Source organism: Phascolarctos cinereus, unplaced genomic scaffold, assembly GCF_003287225.1.
Source record: "Phascolarctos cinereus isolate Bilbo 61053 unplaced genomic scaffold, phaCin_HiC Scaffold_1;HRSCAF=81, whole genome shotgun sequence".
In the NCBI taxonomy this organism is placed as follows: domain Eukaryota; kingdom Metazoa; phylum Chordata; class Mammalia; order Diprotodontia; family Phascolarctidae; genus Phascolarctos; species Phascolarctos cinereus.
Window position 1 is genome coordinate 19,872,804 of NW_027555514.1, and position 21,280 is coordinate 19,894,083.

At 43.7% G+C, this 21,280-nt stretch overlaps 1 protein-coding gene across 1 annotated transcript in view; it reads left to right on the forward strand.

The window, feature by feature from the left end:
• The window catches only part of CHN2 (chimerin 2), a 288,870-nt gene that overhangs the window by 162,596 nt on the left and 104,994 nt on the right, over positions 1-21,280 (forward strand). Inside the window, exon 3 of the mRNA XM_020993260.2 lies at positions 3,194-3,249. Coding sequence (XP_020848919.1) covers positions 3,194-3,249 — 56 coding nt within the window. The remainder of the gene's footprint in view (positions 1-3,193; positions 3,250-21,280) is intronic.

A 21,280-nucleotide genomic window follows, 5' to 3' on the forward strand; every position in this document is an offset into this window, starting at 1 on the left:
TCTTCAGCCTGACGTTTTCCAGACTAACAGAACAAGCCGGGGCAAGGTCACGGAGTCATAGCTCCAGCTGCATCTTCCAGACCTGTGGCTGAAAGGGATTTCAGACACAGCCAGTCCCGTCCTCTGGTTTTAGAGGCGAAGAAACGAGGCCTGGTGAGATCGAGGGATTTGTGCGAGGCAATGAACGGCAGAGTCAGGATCTAAGCCATCCAAATCAAGGCAACAGCCAGGCAGCGGAGCAGGCAGAGTGGGGGACTTGGGGCTAGAAAGACTTGGGTTCAAATCCTACCTTAAGCACTTAGATGTGAGCCTGGAGAGTCACGTGATCTCTCTAAGACTCAGTTTCCCCATCTGTAAAATGAGGGGGTTGGCCCAGCTGGCCCCTGCTGGCTCTTCCAGCTCTAGATCCAGGTGACCTTCTAAGATGAAGTCTTTTGACCATCTCAGGCCTCAGTTTCCCTTTCTGTAAAATTAGGAGGTTGGACTAGCTACGCCCAGCTCCAGGTCTAGGATGCTACGATGATGTCATCTGATTTGAAGATCGGGGGTCTTTCTATTACAGAACAGGTTGTCTGTCGAGCACCCTGCCCTTAACAAGTCAGCCTCCGTAAGCGCTGTCTCACTGTTCACAGATCGGGTCGTGTCTTGGGAGGAGCAAGAGGGGAAGATGGGCAGAGAGGCTCTTAGTGGAAAAAAAAATAAGTGTCAACATTTTGCTGTCTTGGTGTTATGAGCAGGAGGCACAGATCCATACTATGCCAAGTCCCCTTTGCCTGGCACCTTCTTCTAGAAGTGTGGATCCTCAGGGAGCTCTAGGCCATGGGGGAGAAATGACACCACCCCTATTTTTCACAGCCTTCTGGGATTTCCCACCCCCAAGTGAGGGCATACAGCTGACAGTTGTACTCCCCTTTCCCCATTCCAATCAAGGACATCACCATCTACCCTTCTATCCAAAGTGCTGGAGGTATAAAAAATAGCTCATGTTCCCAGAAACTCTGGGGGGCCCAACCTCAGGTGCCTATTCCATACCCTGCTTAGGCAGGGCCACTACTCACTGTTCCCCACCTCAGCCAACAGTGATCTGCAGCAGGCTGGCTCCCTGTCCATCGGCTCCACATTCCCAGCACTTGTCTGAGCTGAAGGTAAATGTGGGCTCTCCTCATCCTACATGCACCTTCATTTATAAACCGACTACACATCCCCAGGCGTAGGGAAACCATTCCCTTTAAAGTCTGACTTCTCATAAGATGTCTAAGAGCACCGGAAATTTCCTCTTCTATCCTCAAGATTGGGTCACCCACAGTTTTGGTTCTTAGACATCATGATGTGGTATGATTCATAGCCATACAGCATCACTGAGGGAATATTGTTGTTCCAAGGTGGGGTTCGGGGAGCCAGGAAGCAGGAGACTGGGGCATATGGCAAAAAGGATATATGTGAGCAGAGAAATTAGCTAGGAAATATCTGATTGGAAAAGAAGGTCTGCAGGTCACATATATGGTGCAAATGAGGGGTGAAAAAGAGCACACAAGTGCTACACAAGGGCCTAGGAAATGTTTATTTATTTATTGGTTTTCAACATTCACTTTTGTAGGATTTTGAGTTCCAAATTTTTCCCCCTCCCTTCCCTCTCCTCTCCCCAAGGTGACATGCAATCTGATATAGGGCCTAGGAAATGTTTTTTTTTTTTTAAAGCCGTGAGAAAGGCTTCTAATATTTTAGGAAGGCCTTCTTTCAGTCAATCAACAAGTCTTTACTAAGCATCTACTGCAATACAGTATTGCCAAGCATTCTGAGAGGCACAGAGGGTTAAAATGTCTCTGCCCTCACAGAACCTCTGTTCTGTTGGAAGATTTCAGAGAGGAGCTGCACAATAACCCTAGAGGACTAGAAGGCACAGATGGCTCGTAACATGCACCATTAAAGGGGGCAGTCACAAATATGAACTCTCAGATGCCCAGAAATATCAGCCTCTCCAAGATGAATAGGATCTACTTTAATGTGGCAAAGACGGCAGAGAGCTGAAGCTGTAAATGTGAAAAACCCATGATTACAACATTTATCCTGTAACCTTCACATCTTCTCCCACACACCAGCATCACCCCTTCCCATTTTTGGGAACATTCTGTAGCTTGGGGCCTTGCTAAAATCAAACCATTTTCTCTTTGTTTCTAGTAGGGTTAAAGGTTTCTTTTGATAGATGGACTTTTAGCTTGACGTGGATTCCATCACTAATGAACTTTGCCCTTGTCTAGATGCTGAAAGAAGCCATAAGCTTTTCACTCACTCCCCTCCCCCTTTTTTTTTAAGGTGGTAGAGTCTAAAAGGTACCACCATGAGATTGTGATTGTGCTGCAAGAGCAAAAAGAATTGTGGGCCTGCAAGAAAACCAAGACTCATTCAGGCTTCGGCCACTGAAATAATGGCAAAAGGCACATTGACAGTGACAGGCTAAGCTAAATTGGTTTTCAGTCTGTGAGTTCTCTGCTCAGCTCTGTCATAGTCTGAAGTTTGCCTTGAAAACAGGTAGAAGAGAGTTATTATCGAGAGGCTTTGAGATCAGAAAAAAAGGCCAAGGAAGAGAAATAGAAAGGAGTAGAGTGGGAGTGGGGAACACTGAAATGGAAGAGAAACCATGGTGATAGGCAGCACAGAAATGGAAAGATATCAGGAAAAAGAAGAAAAGGCGCGATGTTTTGCTCAACCGCAGGAAACCGTCTGTTGGGCCTTTGTAGATGCCTTTAGAGAATGACATTTCTTTTCATGTCAGTCCTTCTCTGGCCAGTCCAAAGACCTCTGCTGATTACATTTAAATTCAAGAATCCTGTCATCTGGTCTTACGGTTAGGTACTCCCAAGTGATATTCTATCTTTAAAATATTCAGAATACTTTCAATCATATTTAGGCTTCCAAGAAAATCATAAAAACAAACAGTGCCGGTAACAATTACCCAACAAAATCAGCCTCGTAAGAATAAAAAAAATCAAGTTTGTCAGTTTACATTCTCAGTGACTAATTTCCATATAAATGATCTGATTCTGGGGATATAAGGATGTACCTGTATCTCTCTCTAAATGCGTTCTTAGTTTCTGAGGAGCATTTGTGTAGAAGTCTCTCTGAATGCTTGCTTATGTGTATGCGTGCATTACCATTTCCTAATTATCACGGACTGCATTTTTCTCTTTGACAGTGTATCAATTACAGCAAGAAGCACCAAGGCCCAAGAGGATCATCTGTCCTCGGGAGGTCAGTATTACGACACTTCTCTTTCTCCTCCTTAACCTCGATCAGTTGTCAGCCCTGTATTTATAGCGCGATCTTTCTGTCTGATGCCCACTAACAGTTTATGGCATGCCGTGTCTCGTGCAACATCTTACTCATTCGTATTCTTCAGTTGTGATTCCAATGCTAACAGAGTTTGGCGGCCACAGAGTTCAAGGAAGGGCATGTTGAGCGTTTCATGATAAAGCATGCTTTGTAAAACTTAAAAACAAGCATATTCCTTTTTCTTCTTTGCCACTTTCTGGGGATCCTGTATTTTAGCCTCTTTGTCAATCCTGGATTCAGGTTCAAGGATTCCACCAATTTGAAAATCTTTACAAGCCCACATTCTTTTCGTCTGCCCTCCCTGGATTGATGAGGTTTTCATCCGTGATGTGTCTGGTGCTTGTGATCACCAACAAAGTGAACAGAACAATAGAGTCAAGTCTATTGCTTTCATTTTTATTTTGAATAGTTTGGGAAATGCTTAAAACAAATGTCTTATTGATGCTTGTTTTGAAACATCATTGTCACTTCCTAAAGAATCCTTCTTCCCTCCCCCCTCACCTCCTATCCAATAGAACTTCCCCTTGCAGCTCTTAATGCAAACCAAAACACCCCCCTGGTCCCATCGGGCAATGCAGACTTCATTTTGCAGCTGTAGTGCACCACCTCCCTGCCCGGAGGAGAGAAGCATGCTCACCACCAGTCTTCTGAAGTCAACAGTCTGGCAAACTCCATTTGTGCCACAATTACTTTCAAACACAGATTCCAGAAGCCTGGGCGAATTTGTTTTGTGTGATAACTTAAAAACGACATATTTATTAATAGTGGCATCCATTAGCCACTATCACCAAGCATCCATGAAGTAATTTCAATGTTCTGGTCACTGCTAGGTTCTAGGGATACCAAAAAAACCAAAACAAGACAAAACAAAAAGATGAAAAACACTTTCTGCCCTCAAGGAGTTTATATTCTATTGAGATTACATGACACGTACATATATATAAGCAGACATAACATAATGGAGTTGGCAGAGAGGGGAATACACTGGGGAAATTATAAAGGGTCAAATATAAAAAAACTGGTTTTCTCCAAATCCCAAGGATCCCCAAGAGCAGCCCTCTCCTCCTCTAATCATTTGAGTCGATTTTGTTTAGGACCTTTCCTGAAGCCAATGCACATACACAGCCCATTGGGATCAACTGGTGTGCTGTTTGCTGTTTTCTTTTTTATCCTATATAAAAAGTATTTTGGGTAAAGGTCATTAAAATTGATCTCCTGGTCTAATTCCAGTTCTGAGAAGACATTTCCATTCCCTAGTCCTCAGAAAAAGGTCAGAGTAATGTCAAGACCTGATTGAGAAGTCTGAAGTCCCCTTTCCTTACCAATGATCAGGTTGATTAAAATATTCTTATGCATCATGACTAAAATGTTTAGGCAAAAAAAATGGAGGTAAGTGAGAGTCTAGACCTATGATTTTGTTAATGTGGAGAGAGCCCCACATTATTAGTGTTTTCTCCACCGCTTTCTTAAGTCTAGACAATCTATAAAACAATACACCTCGCCCTGATTTTTGTTGTTTGCCAATTTTTAAAGCATTAATGCTCTCCCTGAAGAGTAGGACTTTAAACCCTTTATTGTGCTCAAGACTTTTAAATATTCTCAGCTATAACGCTGACTGTCAAATCCATTTCATTCTTCCTTCTCAGAAGGCGCCAGAGCTAAATGACTTGCTCCATGTTCATGGTAACATTCTCACGTATCTTTTTAGTCACGTAGTCGACTGAAATGTGCAGAGAATACAGGATCCCTCTGGTGCTTACTATACATTGACTCTTCAGAGCATTTGGACTGATAGAAGAGCAGGCAGCTTCCAAGGCTCATTTCTCTTCAGTGTACCCCCACGTACACATTAAGATCATATCAAATTCCTGGATAGACACAGTAGCCAAGATAACTTGGAACCCATTCTTCCTTACCATGGCGCCAAAGGGGACAGCTTGAAGGAAAAGATGGGTGCAGAATATTTAATTCTGCCCATGGAACTTCTGCTACAAAGGATTAATTATGAAGGGTGGTGGCACCCACTTGTAATCTTTGGGGCTGGGGAGATGGAGGCTGATGGATCTCTTGAGCTCAGGAGTTCTGAGCTGAAGAGAGCTAAGACAATTGGCTGTTCTCATTAAGTCTGGTATCAATATGGTGAACTCCTGGGAGTAGAGGATGAGGAAGTCACCAGGTTGTCTAAGGAAGGGTGAATTGGCCCAGGTTGGAAACAGGGCATGTCAAAGATCTTGTGCCAGTGAGTAGTGGGAAGGGGCGGAGAGTGGTGGCCGCCCTTCCAGTCTGGGACAAAACAACAATAAACAAAAAAAAAAACGCTGTTTGCAGAAGCCACCGAGGACTCTCCATGGAGGTGGTCATAGAAAGTAGGTAAACAGCGACTAGAATATGACTCTGTTTCTCTTTTCTGTCTCTGATTCCCAAGGTTGACATCAGACCTTCTCCCTCACCAAAGATGTGTTGTGTGCAGAGCATGGGGCTGGTTCCCAGGGTCGCCCTCACTCCACACACACATACACACACAATACTTGATTTTAGGAGGGGCCACTTAGCCCTTTTGCCTTTAATCTTCTAGGCTTTCATTTCAGTATATCTTTTTCTGAGCTTTTCTTATTGTTTGTTTAAAAAAAAATCAACTGGCTTTGGTTTATTGCTGGTTTTTTAACCTTGGCTACAAGTAGAAAAGTGTTGAATTCAGAATCAGAGGACCTGGGTTCACATTTCAGCTCTGTTACTCTGTGTGACCTTGGGCAAGTCACTACTCTGGCGCTCAGTTCTGGGGATGGGATGGGAGGGGTTTTACCAGATGGCCTCTGAGGTTACTTGTAACTCTAGATCTTGGGTCTGTGGTCCTCTGATCCTATGACTTCAAAGGTCCCTTTCATCTTTAAACCCATAATATAAAGAAAGAATATGTCAGTCCGTGACAATCCAGAGCCTAGTCTTCCTCTGTACATTTGGGGAAGCTGTCATTCTAGATAAGGGTGTGGCAGACATGAGGAGTTTAAGCAGCCATAGGTTGTGCTCATCAAAATAACAGCCATTGTATTTTAGGAAGGAAACTGGTAACCTGGAGAGGATCCAGAAGAGGGAAGCTGGGGTGGTGAAAGGCCGCAAGGTCACGTTTTATGAACATTCAGTGAAGAAAGGGAGGACGTTTAGTCTGAGGAAGAGAAAACCTGAAGGCGGTCATGATGGAGTGTTCATCATGGTCTGCTTAAGCCTAGATGTAGGCATAATCAGTCTCAAAGTTATGAAAATAAAGGGTTAAGCTACATTTTTGGGGGGGAGGGGAACTTCCTAACAATTAGAGTGATCCCCAAGTGGGAAATACAATTTAGGAAGTAGAGTCCCCCTTGTTGAAGGCTAAAATGAGTGAATGAATGAAAACCATTTATTGAGCACCAACTATGTACTAAGTTCTGGGGATTCATATGCAAGCAAGCAAAATGGTCCCTGTCCTCAGTGACCTTACATTCTAATGAGAAAATAATGATAACAACAATGACTGCTACCATTAGTACTGCTTACCACTACTAGCACAAGGAAAAGGAGAAGGAGAGGAAGAAGAAGAAGAAGGAGAAGAAGGAGAAGAAGAAGGAGAAGGAGGAGGAGGAGGAGGAAAAGGAGGAGGAGAAGAGGAGGAGGAGGAGGAGGAGGAGGAGGAAAAGGAAGAGGAAGGAGAAGAAGGGGAAGAAGGAGAAGGAGGAGGAGGAGGAGGAAGAGGAGGAGGAGAAGAGGAGGAGGAGGAAGAGAAGGAGAAGAGGAGGAGGAGGAGGAGGAGGAGGAGGAAAAGGAAGAGGAAGGAGAAGAAGGGGAAGGAGAAGGAGAAGGAGGAGGAGGAGGAGGAGGAAGAGAAGGAGGAGAAGAGGAGGAGGAGGAAGAGAAGGAGGAGAAGAGGAGGAGGAGGAAGAGAAGGAGGAGAAGAGGAGGAGGAGGAGGAAAAGGAAGAGGAAGGAGAAGAAGGGGAAGAAGAAGGAGAAGGAGGAGGAGGAGGAGGAGGAAGAGAAGGAGGAGAAGAGGAGGAGGAGGAGGAGGAGGAGGAGGAAAAGGAAGAGGAAGGAGAAGAAGGGGAAGGAGAAGGAGAAGGAGGAGGAGGAGGAGGAGGAGGAGGAAGAGAAGGAGGAGAAGAGAGGAGGAGGAAGAGAAGGAGGAGAAGAGGAGGAGGAGGAAGAGAAGGAGGAGAAGAGGAGGAGGAGGAGGAGGAAAAGGAAGAGGAAGGAGAAGAAGGGGAAGAAGAAGGAGAAGGAGGAGGAGGAGGAGGAAGAGAAGGAGGAGAAGAGGAGGAGGAGGAGGAGGAGGAAAAGGAAGAGGAAGGAGAAGAAGGGGAAGGAGAAGGAGAAGGAGGAGGAGGAGGAGGAGGAGGAGGAAGAGAAGGAGGAGAAGAGGAGGAGGAGGAAGAGAAGGAGGAGAAGAGGAGGAGGAGGAGGAGGAGGAAAAGGAAGAGGAAGGAGAAGAAGGGGAAGGAGAAGGAGAAGGAGGAGGAGGAGGAGGAGGAGGAGGAAGAGAAGGAGGAGAAGAGGAGGAGGAAGAGAAGGAGGAGAAGAGGAGGAGGAGGAGGAGGAGGAGGAGGAAAAGGAAGAGGAAGGAGAAGAAGGGGAAGGAGAAGGGGAAGAGGAAGAAGAAGAAGGAGAAAGAGAAGAAGAGAAATTAGCATTTATTTCTTTGGTATTTGATATATATGATCTCATTTGAGCCTCACTATAGCCCTGGAAGGTAGGTGCTATTATTATCTCCACTTTGTAATCAGGAAATTGAGGCAAAGAGATATTAAGTGACATGTTCAGGGTCTCACAGCTAGTAAATATCTCAAGAACCATTGCAGCTCAGATCTTCCTGGTCCCAAGTCTGCCATTCTTTCCAACAACACCCACTAACTGTTTCCTAGACAACACACATAATTCCAAGCTAGAAAGTGATGAAAGAGATGGGTTGCTTGAGTGGTAGTATAGCTTGGCAGTGTCTAAGAAGTGGTGTGGTAGTCTTGTTATGGGCGAGATAAAGTAAAAACTCACCTGTCAGAGCCCAGGGTCCCAGGGGTAGACTCTTGAGTTCCAAAAGATAGGGAATGAGGAAGGTGACCAGTATGAATTCTGAAAGTATAACAGCCTGCCTGGGGATTGGGGTCTTGCTTGCTAAAGGTTTTTAGGCAAAGTTTGGACACCCAGTGGTGGGGTATGATGTGGGGCATTCTAATTCAGGTCTTATTTGGGCTACAGAGACTTTAAAGTTCCTCCTAACTGAGATTCTGCGAAATCCATGCCACCAAAGGCTAATGGTATAGGGTGGTTCCCAATTCAACAGGGCCATGATTTTGAATGGAAATTCCACATTTTCCCTTGGCTTTCTCCTACTTGGAAGAAGTTTGCCACAAGTCAGTGCCACCACCTGGTGTAAGATGGGATACAGTCATCCTGCCCATCTCTGAACAGAGCCTTTCACTGTCAACATTTACCTATTTGATTCATTAATAAGTTTGGCCTGGGTTTCACCTGGGGCACATCAAGAAATCCCAAATCATATTTCTCCTGGGTATCTTAACATGAAACTGATATTCATCAGCCTCATTCACTCAGCAGGCAAAGCAGGTCATTGCATCCAAGCCAGGTAGGTGCCAAACGATAAAGAGTTGAGGTTCCTGAAGGACAGATGCTGTTCAGCAGGAGGCAGCTCATTTGACAGCAACAGCTTTTACTCTGAGACACTGGAAGTCAGCGATGTTGCTACCATCAGAAGTCAGCTTGACCCTGCCTCTAGTTATGTGTTTGTGCTCCGGGGGACATGCTTAATGAAGACACATAGCCTTTTAGGGGGAACTAGTGGCCAGAGGAGTTGCATCTTTATTGACACGTTTACATAATGCAAAGACCCAAAACCTAGGGGAAGAATCTCTTGCTTCTTTAGAAGGTCAAGAATTATAATTGACTGAATTACTGCAACTTCCTCTTACTACTAGGCTCTTAAGAGTAGGGCATTCTTTTTTTTTAAACACACACACACACACACACACACACATTTGTTTGTTCTTATCCCTTCTCTCTGAATCATCCTCTATTCACATCCAGTTCAATTCAACAAACATTTATTAAATTTATTAAACAGCAGATATTTGTTAAACACCTTCTATGTGCCTTCTATGTGTTAAGTTCAGGAGAGAGAAAGACACAAGTAAATAGCCCCTGCCCTCAAAAAGCTTACATTATTAGTATTCATAATAATAAAATTATTTGTTTATTTGTTTTTAACATTCTATTTTAAAAATTTTGAGTCCCAAATTCTCCCCCTTCTTCCAGCCCCTCTCTTACCCCTTGAGAAGGCAAGCAGTAAGATATCAATTATACATGTGAAGTCACACAAAACATATTTTCATATTAGCAATGTTGCAACAAAGAACCCCCCCAAAAAAAAAACAGGAAAAAGATTATACTTCAATCTGCACTCAAGAGTTCCTCAATTCTCTCTTAGGAGGTGGATAGCATTTTTCATCCTTTTCCTTTGAAATTGTTCTAGGTCATTCTATTTATCAGAATAGCTAAGTCTTTCCCAATTCATCATTTTTATAATATTTCTGTACTGTGTACAATGTTCTCCTGGTCCTACTCATTTTACTTTGCATCAGTTCATATAAGACTTCCCAGGTTTTTCTGAAGCCATCACTCTCATCCTTTCTTATAACATAATAGTATTCCATCACAATCATGCACCACAGCTTATTCAGCCATTCCGCAATTGATGGACATCCCCTTGATTTCTAATTCTTTGCACCACAAAAAGAGATACTATAAATGTTTTGTACATATCCCTTTGGGATATAGAGCTAGTAGTGATATTGCTGAGTCAAAGTGTATGTGCAGTTTTATAGCCCTTTGAACATAGTTCCAAATTGTTCTCCAGAATGGGTAGATCAGTTTACAACTCCACCAACAGTGTATTAGTATCCCTATTTTTCCATATTCCTTCAGTATTTGTCATTCTCCTTTTCTGTCATGTTGGCCAATCTGATAGGTGTGAGGTAGTATCTCAGAGTTGTTTTAATTTACACTTCTCTAATAGTTATTTAAAGCATTTTATATGATCTTAGACAGTTTTGATTTATTGTTTTGAAAACTGCCTGTTCATATCTTTGTCCATTTATCAATTGGAGAATAACTCTTATTTTGGTCAAATTCACTAAGGCTGTGATTATAAAAAAAGTTACGGAGCCAGATGAATTCATTCTGGGGCTCCACAGCTCTGGGGCACCATGGTTCCAGGGCACCGTGGCAGAGCCAACTACACACACCCGGCTGCAAGTCTGGGAGCCCTCCTCCTTGGGGCCGTCCTCATGGAATCTCGAGGTCAAGGATCGAGGCAAAGTCAGCAAGCCAATCAGTGGGAGGAGGAGGCAGCCTAAAGAAAAGAAACAAGTAAAGGAAGACAGTAGTGTCTCTCCAAGCATCTTCGAAGGAAGCAAAAACCAAAAGGTAGTAAGCATGGGCATACAGTCCAAGTTGGGGATCAGACACAAATGAGAAAGATTCCAGCAAGAGAACAGACGGTACCTGTACCCAGGCCGGGGTAGCCCTCCAATTAAGGAAGCCAGCTGGGGTAGAGTTGGAGAATGAAATGCATAGAATGCTCCATTTGGAAGTGGGAAGGCTGCTGTGCTGATTTAATGATATGCTCTGCTCCAGTGATGTAAGGAAGAATGTGAAAAATTCTGATACACACTCAAAAAGCGAAAATATCTTTAGTGAATGACAATGATTTTATGGCGCTTGTCTTCTTGTGAGATTGTTATATTGGAGAAGTGGTTAAGAAAGGCAATTTCAAAAACAGAAATAAAATTGCCATTGTCACTTGGAAAGGATTTCAATTTTAAAAGAAGGTACCTTCATCCCTCCCACTCCCTGCCTAAGAATAAGCTATTTAAAAAACAACAACAACAACAACAACACAGATTTTTTTTAAATGAAAAGGAATGACGGAATTGAAATTCCAGGCCCATATGATCAAATTCATTTTCCTTCTTTCCTGCCAATGGCTGAATTGAGCCCAGACTACAGGAGCATATCTCAGACAGCAATGATATAGTTCATGCTGCCTTGGTTTACCTTTAGTCATTTGCATTTGCTTTTATTTTTTAAAATATTGTATTAGACTCATTTCTTCAATTGCCTTAGTTTTTTCTAATGTTATGGCCTACTACAAACTTTCCCCTTCCCTTTGTTCCTTTGTTGTTATTTATCCTTTGTTTTCAAAGAGGGCTGATGACTTCACAATGTGATGAATGCCTAAAAAAGCAACTTTTCTCTTTAACACAAAAAAATTTGCTCCTCAGCTATGTACTTTCCCCAGTTTTGTTATTAATATTAACAAACGTCCCTCAGGCCTAGATATTTATGTCCTGGGATTGTGTTCTGCAGATCTCACAAGACTCAGAAAGCCCCTGGACCACCATTCCTTATTGTCACATAGAACCTGACGGTTGGAGGGGAGCCCAGAGGCCATCCAGTCCAACACTCACTCATAAGGAATGCCCCTTATAACACGCCAGACAAGTGAGCATCTAGCCTGAACTGAAGGCTTCCAAGGAGGGGGAACTCACCAGTTTTGGTCATCCCTAATTCTTAAGAAGTTTTTCCCGAGATCAAGCCTAAATTTGATGCTGCCAAACCTGACACATTATAGAATTTGAAAAACAAAAACAACAGAAGAATAAAGTCTCATTTAATGATCATGAACTTTTTTTATCCTACCATGGGGTAGAAGGGCCAGGTTTCCTGAGCCACATGGACTCTGGGTTTTGAGAGGTGAGCTTTTACCTTATCTTACCTGAAACCAGTCCTCTACCTTCCAAAGCTTGCCCCTAGCTGTGTACCTCTCTTCTTTCTACCTCTCCTTTTATGTGTTGTCCTCCCCATTAGAATGTAAGCGCCTAGAGGACAGGGTCTGTCTCGTTACTTGGATTTGTATTCTCAACTCTTAACACAGTGATCCCTGGCCTGTAGTAAATGCTTGATGAGTGTTTTATTATTCATTCATCATTCATTCATTCAATAATTCATGAATCCATCATTCATTTATGTCTGCTTTCCCCTCCCCTAACTCGCACACTCAATACTTTTAGTCTCTTTTCCAGATGGTTGTGGGGAAAACACTTTGTAAGCCCTAAAGTGCTATAACAATGTTATATTATTAGTACTCACAAAGCATTAATTCTCCCTCACCTCCAAAATGATGGGTGTCATAGTACTGTAAATAGAACTTTGGACAAGTCAAGAAGAACTGGGTTCAAATCCTGGCTCAGATACTGACTAGCTGTGTGTCCCTGGACAAGTCACTCAAACTCTCTGAGCCTAGTTTTCTTATCTATAAACTGAGGTGGTTGAACTCAATGACCCCTAAGGTCCCTTCTATCTCCTCCTCTTCGATGCTGATGCTGCCAGCATGTCATCTCTGGTTAGGCCACATGTGCTCCAAGTGCTACAATTTAGAAAAGATAGAGTAGAAGTCCTTAACTTAGAGTCTATGGATAAATTTCAAGATATCTGTAAACTTGGATTTGGAGGGAAAAAATTACAGCTTCATTTTAATAGAATTGGCTTCTCTTTTTTGTTTTGTGTGTTTAAAACTTTACTCTGAGCAAGGGTCCTTGGGCTTCACCAGACTGCCAAAGGGACCCATGACTCACATAGGGTTAAGAGGCCCTGGTCCAGAAGGTGGCTAGTGAGCCTGGTGAAGGGACTGGATACCATGCTACATGATGATCAGCTTGAGGAACTAGGGGTATCTTAGATTAAAGAAGAGAAGGCTTTGGGGGAAGAGGAGGGGTAATTATCTTCATGTATTTGGGAGGATGTCATACAGATACAGAAGAGAAATCAGACTTATTCAGCTTAGCCCCAAAGGGGCTAAGTGATGAGGAGTCTCTGATAGAAATTCTAAAGAGACTAGTTGAGTTCATGATAAAGAGAAGCTTCCTAAGACTAGAGCTACCTGAAAGGCCATGGGAGCCTTCTGAGATGGAAGGTTCCCCTCCATGGGACATCTTCAATCAGACCCTGGAGCAGAGGCCCCTGGAGAGGTGACAGGATGATCCTGGTTCAAGGACAGATTGAATTTCGTGTCCTTTGTGATAGCTTCCATTCTAGTTCTAAGCTTCTGTGCTTCTGAGAGATGGGCCTTTTTTATATCCAACTGCCCTCCAGCCCCTAAGCCCCAGGATGGAGCAGACAGACATCAGTGGGCCTGGAGGAGTGGCTGCCACTGAGCTGTGCACGGACTTCTGAATGCGGGAAGCATAAGTCTCAGGGAGTACAACTTTGTCCCTTGATGCAAAATGAAGGTTCTTCTGAGCAGTGACCAGTGAAGCTTACTTCATTTATACTTAGATCTTTGGATTTCTGTTGATTGTCTTTACTCTGCTAGGGTAGGGACAAGACAATGCTGCGATTTCCTTGGAGTAAGAAAACTCCCTCTGTCGATGAAGCTTGGCACCTTCTATTTAACTTAGAGATGCTTGGGGCATGGGCTTGCCCGGAATCACTCAACCAGCACGTGTCAGAGGCAGAATTTGAATCCAGGGCTTCCAGGCTCTAATACTTTCTCTCTAACCATTATTCCCTTTCATGTCTCATGTTAGTAATTACCAACAGAGTTCATAACTATGACATCATTTTTAATAATTATGATTCCTAAGTTATATGTCTGCAGTAAATGGATCTTTGAGCTTGTGCTTAGTTATCCAGGCCTTGGAAGTGACTGGCCTCCCAGCAGCAATGACCACACCAGTACCACGATATAAATTGGAGCCTAATGATTGGGAGGAAATGAGCACCCTTGAAAGGGCTAACCTCGCAGCCTGAGCTTAGAAAGTGATTGCAGAGGAATTGCCATCATGGGTGGCCATACAGGTCAAGATGCATGGTAGGGAGCACCAGTAAGATTTGTAAAGATACTCTCAGTTCTGCTCAGTTGCTAAAACGTAGGGCTGAGGCACAGGGCTGTGGAAGGCACGAACTGAGACAGGCCCTTGGCCCTAGCGAAGTCGGCTTCCTGGGCGTCTCGTGGCCTAACACTAGGTGTCAGCCGCTGAGCTTTTAAAAGGTTGTAGCCTGGCTGGTCCTTCTATTCTGTAGCTCTATTTTTCCAGCTGAAAGAGATGGTGAACTCTCAAACAATTTTCTAATTAATAATTTATGATTGCTTCCCTGAAGGTTATTTCTGGATTTTTTTTCTCTTTGCTTATTTTCATTCATTCATTATTCAGTCAGCCTCTCTCTTCACCTGAAGCTGTAAATCAAGTGGGCAGCATCTCCCTGGAGGGATCCTTCCACCCAGGGTTAAGGTTTCTTAGCCTTTTTTGTGTTCCGGACCCCTCAGGTGGTAGATGGATGAAGCCCATGGAGCCCTTCTCAGAATCATGTTTTTTAAATGCATTAAGATAAAATACATAGGGTTACAAAGGGAATCAATTATATTGAAATACAGTAACCAAAATGATTCTTCTTTAAAGTTCACAGACCCCAAGTTAACAAGCCATGATTAATTCATTAATGAAGAAATTGACTGCATGTGTAATGAGTGTAGACCTCACAACTGGCCTGGCATCATCATTTCCAGGAAAGTAGGATCTGAGTCCAGTGACCTTAAGAAATCTCCAGTTTGGAGGAAGTCTTATCTTGTCACAGACTATCTCTTCTTGGACGGGCTTCCGCTTCTACTTGCTGCCCTGCCCTGCCCCTTCCCCCAAATATGGACTCTTCCTTGCTGGACACTTCTAGTGTCCTGGCTCTTTGGTGCTTAACTGCTTGTGACGTCAGAGTTAATGATTAAGTAGCTTCACAAAGTAGGAGCTGCCCCTCCTTTATAAAGATCAGACCTCCAGGCAGCCTTACCCAATGGTTATGTTGTGTGTTGTCCTGATACCACCCCATACACCATCCTGGGAAGGAATGATGAGAAGGTGATGAACCTGGCTTCAGGTTGGGGGGCACCTCTCATCAATGCCTCTCACCCAAAGCCCAGATTCCCTGGGCAAAGTGGGCAATATATCCTAGGAGCACAGACCTAGGGCTAAAAGGATAGCTAGTGTAATCTCCCTATTCTACAGATGAGGAAACGGAGGCTCCCAAAGACTTCTCCAAGGCTGCCTGAGTGATACGTGTCATAAACAGGATTTGAATTCAGGTCCTCTTCACTACCTTGTGATGCCTCTTGTATCTTATCCCTTGGGACATCTAGTTATAACCTCATCTCTAACTATGATCCCAACAAATCCTTGCCCCTCCTTCCCATCCTTCCCCCCACAAACTCCTCCACCCTTGAGTTAAGCACCTTCTTTTGTGTGTGGTAAGAAGCACCAGTAATAAACTATTGTCTTCAGCCTTGGTGGCTGGTTACTTCATCTGCAAAGGTCTCTAAGTGCCCAAAGCAGCTGCCAAAGACTAGGACATTCCTAAGCTCTCAGCCTTCCTTTGCTCTTGGCTACCCAAGACCAGTACGAGTCTGGTGATAGATGAATCTGTTTGAGGACCAGCTTAGAAGTTAGAAGAGATGTGTGCTCAGTCTTCCAGAGGCAATGGACGACTTGGCTCAGAAGCGCTCCTGCGTTTTAGGGTCATTGGTTTGGTTTGGGTTTTGTTTAAATCTCTGATTTCATTGGTTTAAGGAACTCCTAGTAAGGGAAGGGGCTCTTGGGTGGCAAGTCTGATTCCTAGAGTTGCCTTGAGCCCCAAGGACATAAAAGACTTGAACAGGGTCAATCATAGCAGCCTGGCAGTAGGTGAAAGTCATCTACTAAGACAGAAGAATGTAAGCTCCTTGAGGGCAGGCATCATTTTCATCTTTTGCTCCATAACATCCTCAGTGATTGGCCCTGGGAGCATTGGTTTAGGGAACTCCTGGTGAGGCCAGCCCTTGACCAAAGCAGAGGAGTAATTGTAAGACAGCTTAGAGAGCTGCCTGGGGCAGAGAGAAATTAAGTATTTGACCAGAGTCCCCCAGCCCATATGTCAGAGGCAGAACTCTAACCCAGAGCTCCCTGACTCCTAGGCCAGCTCTCTATCCACAATTCCCTATGCCTCCTGCTTTCCCTCATCACAGGCCCTTCAGAAGTGTTGGTTGCTTCACGGGAACTGAGAGACCATGCAGTGTAGTGGTTACAGCCCTGGGCTATGATGGAACGAGAAAGGCAAAAACTGCCCCGGACATTCATTGGCTGCTCTCCTCTGGGCTTCTCCTTCCATCACACCTTCCCTCCCTCTATTTCCACCCCTCTCCTCCACCTTTCAGCTTCTTCTTTTGTGGTGTTTTTTTCTGTTACATCCCAAGCTCCTTGAAGGCAGGGACCGTCTTTTTCTGTATTTGGATTCTCAGCACACTGTCTGGCACATAGTAGGTGCTTAACAAATGTTTATTGACTGACTCATGGATCACTTAACCTCTCTGAGCTTCACCTCCCCTCATCCATGGAGGGAATGGGTCGGATTGTATGACCTCTGAGGTCCCTACCAGCTCTTGACCTGAATTACTAAGGCACAGAGGGGTAACTGTGCGTCAGGGATCAAGCTCTTAAAAACATAGATTTTGGGGGCAGCTAGGTGGCGTGGTAGATAGAGCACTGGCCCTACAGTCAGGAAGACCTGAGTTCAAATCTGCCCTCAGACACATAGCATTCACTAGCTGTGTGACCCTGGGCAAGTCACTTAACCCCACAACCTAGCAAAAAAACAAAAACAAAAGACTAGTTCATGGACCTGGGGCTAAGAATCCCTGGACCAGGTGACTCTGTCCTAAAAGGCTATGATTCTATAACACATCCTTTCCTGGGCAAAAGTCTTGCTTGCAGAATTAAGAAGGCTCTCTTCAATTCCATGAGGTGATCAATGACTAAATCAAAGGAGAGCGGGCACTGAGCCTGACATGCTCACCATGTCCCTGGAGGTCAATGCACTGCCTCTGAGAGCCGTCTTTGGGCCCCACCGGCCAGTCCAGCTAGTTGTTCCCAAATCCACCTGGCAGAAAGTAGAACCAGGGGATGCACACTATAACTTCCTGGCTTGTGGATAAGAATGCATTGTTGGACTGACTGGAAAACCTGCCCCAAAGATAGCATCTCTCTTTTCCTTGTTTGCACAGACCTTCTTACCTCCCTATCTCTCCTAGAAGGAAGTTAAGGCTACTGGGAGGTACAAAGGCATGTGGGTGACTGCCTGTTCCCTCACATGCCTCGGGGCACTGCAGACTGATCCAGGACAATTGATTTCTGTATCTGTAACTGTTAGTTCTAGAGGTGCGTGACCCGGCTCCGCCTTTTCTGGGACAGGAACACCTTTGCCTTTGGGACCTAGGATTTCTCCGAACTAATAGCTAATAACTCTATGGTAAGAGCCTCCTTTTCTGCTGAGTCCAAGGCATGTCACAGACTTTAGTTTGAGGTGTGTGGTTACTTAAAACTATCTTTCTTCCGGGCTCAGCTCAACTGTCACATCCTCCATGGAGGATTCTTGGATTCCCCCACCTCTAAACATCTTGTTTTATACTTACCTATGTATACAATTATATAGAGATGTAAGGTTTACAAAGTACTTTACATACATAAGGCAGCTAGGTGGTATAGGGGATAGAATGCTTGACCTAGAGTCAGGAATTCAAATCCAGCTCCAGACACTTACTAGCTGTGTGACCCTGGGCAAGTCACTTAACCTTTGTCTGCCTCAGTTTCCCCATCTATAAAATGGGAATAATAATAACACCTACTTCTCATGATTATTATGAGAATCAAATGAAATTATATTTGTAAAGAACTTAGCAAGCTGGAAAGCCCTAAGTTAATGCTGGCTACTATTATCATGACATCATCTCATTCAATCCTCACGAAATGCTATAAAGTGAAGGCTACAGGTCACACATCTACAGTTGAAAAGGGACTTGGAGGCCATGTATTCCAGCTCCTTCACTTTACTGATGAGGAAATTGAGGCTCAGTGATCTACATAGAGTTAGTTACACAGTTAGGAAGTTTCAGAGGTGGGATTTGAACTCAGCTCTTCCTGACTCTCAGTCCAGCCCTTCATGTCCCAGTTACCTGTATCTTTCCAGCAGAGTATAAACTCCTTTAGGGCAGGAGCTGTTTCATTTTGGGTTTGGTATTCCCAGTACCCAGAATAATGGAGAGAGAGGGAGGGGTTACCAAGTGTTTATTGAGTTGAACTAAATATTCTTACCATTCTGTTGCCTGATTCATGGTGCTTTTTTTTCTTCCCATTGCCATTAATATTGCATGCTTTTTAAAATTAGCATGATTCACTGCCCCCCAAAAGAAGCAAGAGATGTTCTAGGAAATATAAGCACAGACGTAGATAATGGGAACCGCAACTAAATGAAAAGACCTTTACGTATTGGCCAAGAGCACGCATGGGGGGGGGGGGGTCCAAGGCTGGGTTTTCAAACGTGCCCTGGGCAGTAGTGAATTAAAGGTATCCCTGAAAGGAAGCTTTGACGTGGTAATATAAAAGCCCTTTGTTTAAAAAAAAAAGCATTGCTATTATTATTGACTTGACAAATATCAACAAATCTGAACATTCTTCCATGTAAGTAACAGAAAAATAGAGTTACACATGAAATTGTGACTCTCCACCATGAATAGATTGCTTTTTAAAAGAATATTCCCAATTCAACACCACCTTGCTTGTCTGGGTCCCCTTATGAATTTCCCTCTTCTGTCTCCAGTATATTTTTAGTAATTCCTTGATGGCCTTTTCTTTTCTTCTTGAATATCACTATTGTTATCTCCCATATCTGTCAACTTTCCCTCCACTAAAAATAAAAATAAGAGCTCTTCTTGCAATAAGTTAATGTAGTCACCAAAAACAAATCCACCCATTGGCCATATTGATAAATGAATGTCTTTTAGTGCACCTTTTTTTTTTTAAAAGACCAGTTCACCCTATCTGACCCAGGTTGGAAGTACAGGAGTCACTCACGGCCTTATCCCTGTATTGGTTGACACAGGAGTTTTGACCTTTTCTGATTCTGACCTGAGCAGTTCAACAAAACAAATCAACAACTGGATCTGAGAGCATATGCAGTGTTCACACTCATAATCACCCCCCTCTATGAAGGTGGGAGGAAGGTTCACTTTTCTCATATCTTTGGAGGGGGTGGGAGTGTGGGGGTGGCAAATTTGGTCATTATAATAGCATAGGAACTGATTTTTTTTGTCCTCTCCATTGACATTGTTGTAGTTATCGTTTTCTTTCTACTGTTGACTTCCCTCATCATCTGTTCAAATTATTCTTCCAATGCCTCTCTGAATTCCTCACATTCATTGTTTCTGGCAGAGCAGCAATCATCTATTACCACAAGGACATCCACTTCATTCCCAGTTCTTTGCTAAATTGGACCTGTCGAAAGCATTATATGTCATCACTCAGGAATTTTGGTGGTCATGCATAATTTATGGAATCTGCTGGTATATCCAGTCTGTTCCAGTCCTAAGAGACATATACTCAGACCTAGGACTTCATTGGAAAGCCTTTCTACCACATCCCTGAGTCCCTTCCTCTTATCTTTGGTTAGTAATGATGTTGGATTCCACCGTAGGCCTGCCCAACCCTGGTGCATGACATCATCCTAGTGGCTGTGAGCACTCTGATGGTGGTTCACTTCCTGCCCTATGCTGAACATCCTATTGCCCCTAAAGCCATGCACTTAAATATGTTTTCCAATTATATCTTCCCTCTCATCGTCCATTAGGGACACCAGTTTATCTCACTGCCCTTTAGGTAAAACTTCCCTTCTCAATGTCATATTGCCCTCAACTGGATGGGTAGAGTGTACTAATAAGACCCCCCTGAGTAGTACTTCTGGTGCTACATGGTCTCTTAGAAGATGTCATAGAACCACAGAATTCAAAGTTATAAGAGATCTTAGAGGTCATGTAGTCCAACCCATTCCTAAAAAGTAGCCCACCCCCCTTACAACAATGCCAACAAAGTATTATCAACCCTTTCCTCAATGGCTTCAAATGTGAGGAAATCCATCGCTTCCTGAGGTAGCCCTTTCCACTCTTGGACAGTTCCAATCATTAAGAAGTGTTTCCTAATATCAAGCCTAAATTTCTCTGCCATTTATCATCCTCTGGAGCCAAACAGAATAAAGCTAATTTCTCTCCCATGTGACCCACCAAAATCTTGAAGATGATATTGTCTATCACACATCTCCTGGTTCTTCTCCTTTTCAGGTTGTGCATCCCTTGTCCTTTCACCGGTGCCTGGATGTCATGGAGTGGGATGATTTTCATTCCTGTATATTCAGTGCCTGGCACAAGGAAGGATTTCTAAAATTGAATTGAAAATGAAAGCTTTAATGCCCACCACAAATTTCTCCTCTAGTAAAGCAGTTCACTCATTTTTATACTCTTTTTACCCTTTTACTCACTCTATGGTTCTACCCTCCCTGTTCTTCTCTTCACCCAGGTTTTGTTTTAATGATCAATGCCTACTTCGAGGAGTTGGAGGCTGCCTAGATCAATTTGATTTGTTACCGTTGCACATAGCCAAGGCTGTGTAAATGGAAAACTGATTGACACATCACCACTGGGGTGCCTTCATGTGGCAGGGATCAGTTTTGGCTGGTTGCCTGAAATCATTCAGGAAATTGACAACTCAGGCAATAAGATCTTTTCAAGACAAGCAATAGTGAGCACCAAGATTTGGGTTCAAGATTACCTGTCTTGCTGTGTATCTAATCTATTTCCATGGATTTTTTTGCTTTGGACCCACCTCAATCAGAATTGTATCCTCTGAGCCTCTGCCTGTGTCCACTAATCATGAATAGGTGAGAGGGGTATACTTGCTAATAGATCTTGTATTCACAAAGGCAACAGGGCACCTCACTGACATGGTAGACTAGAAGGGCTATGGACCTGAGGAAAAACATGGAAAAACTTCTTCCAATGATAGCCC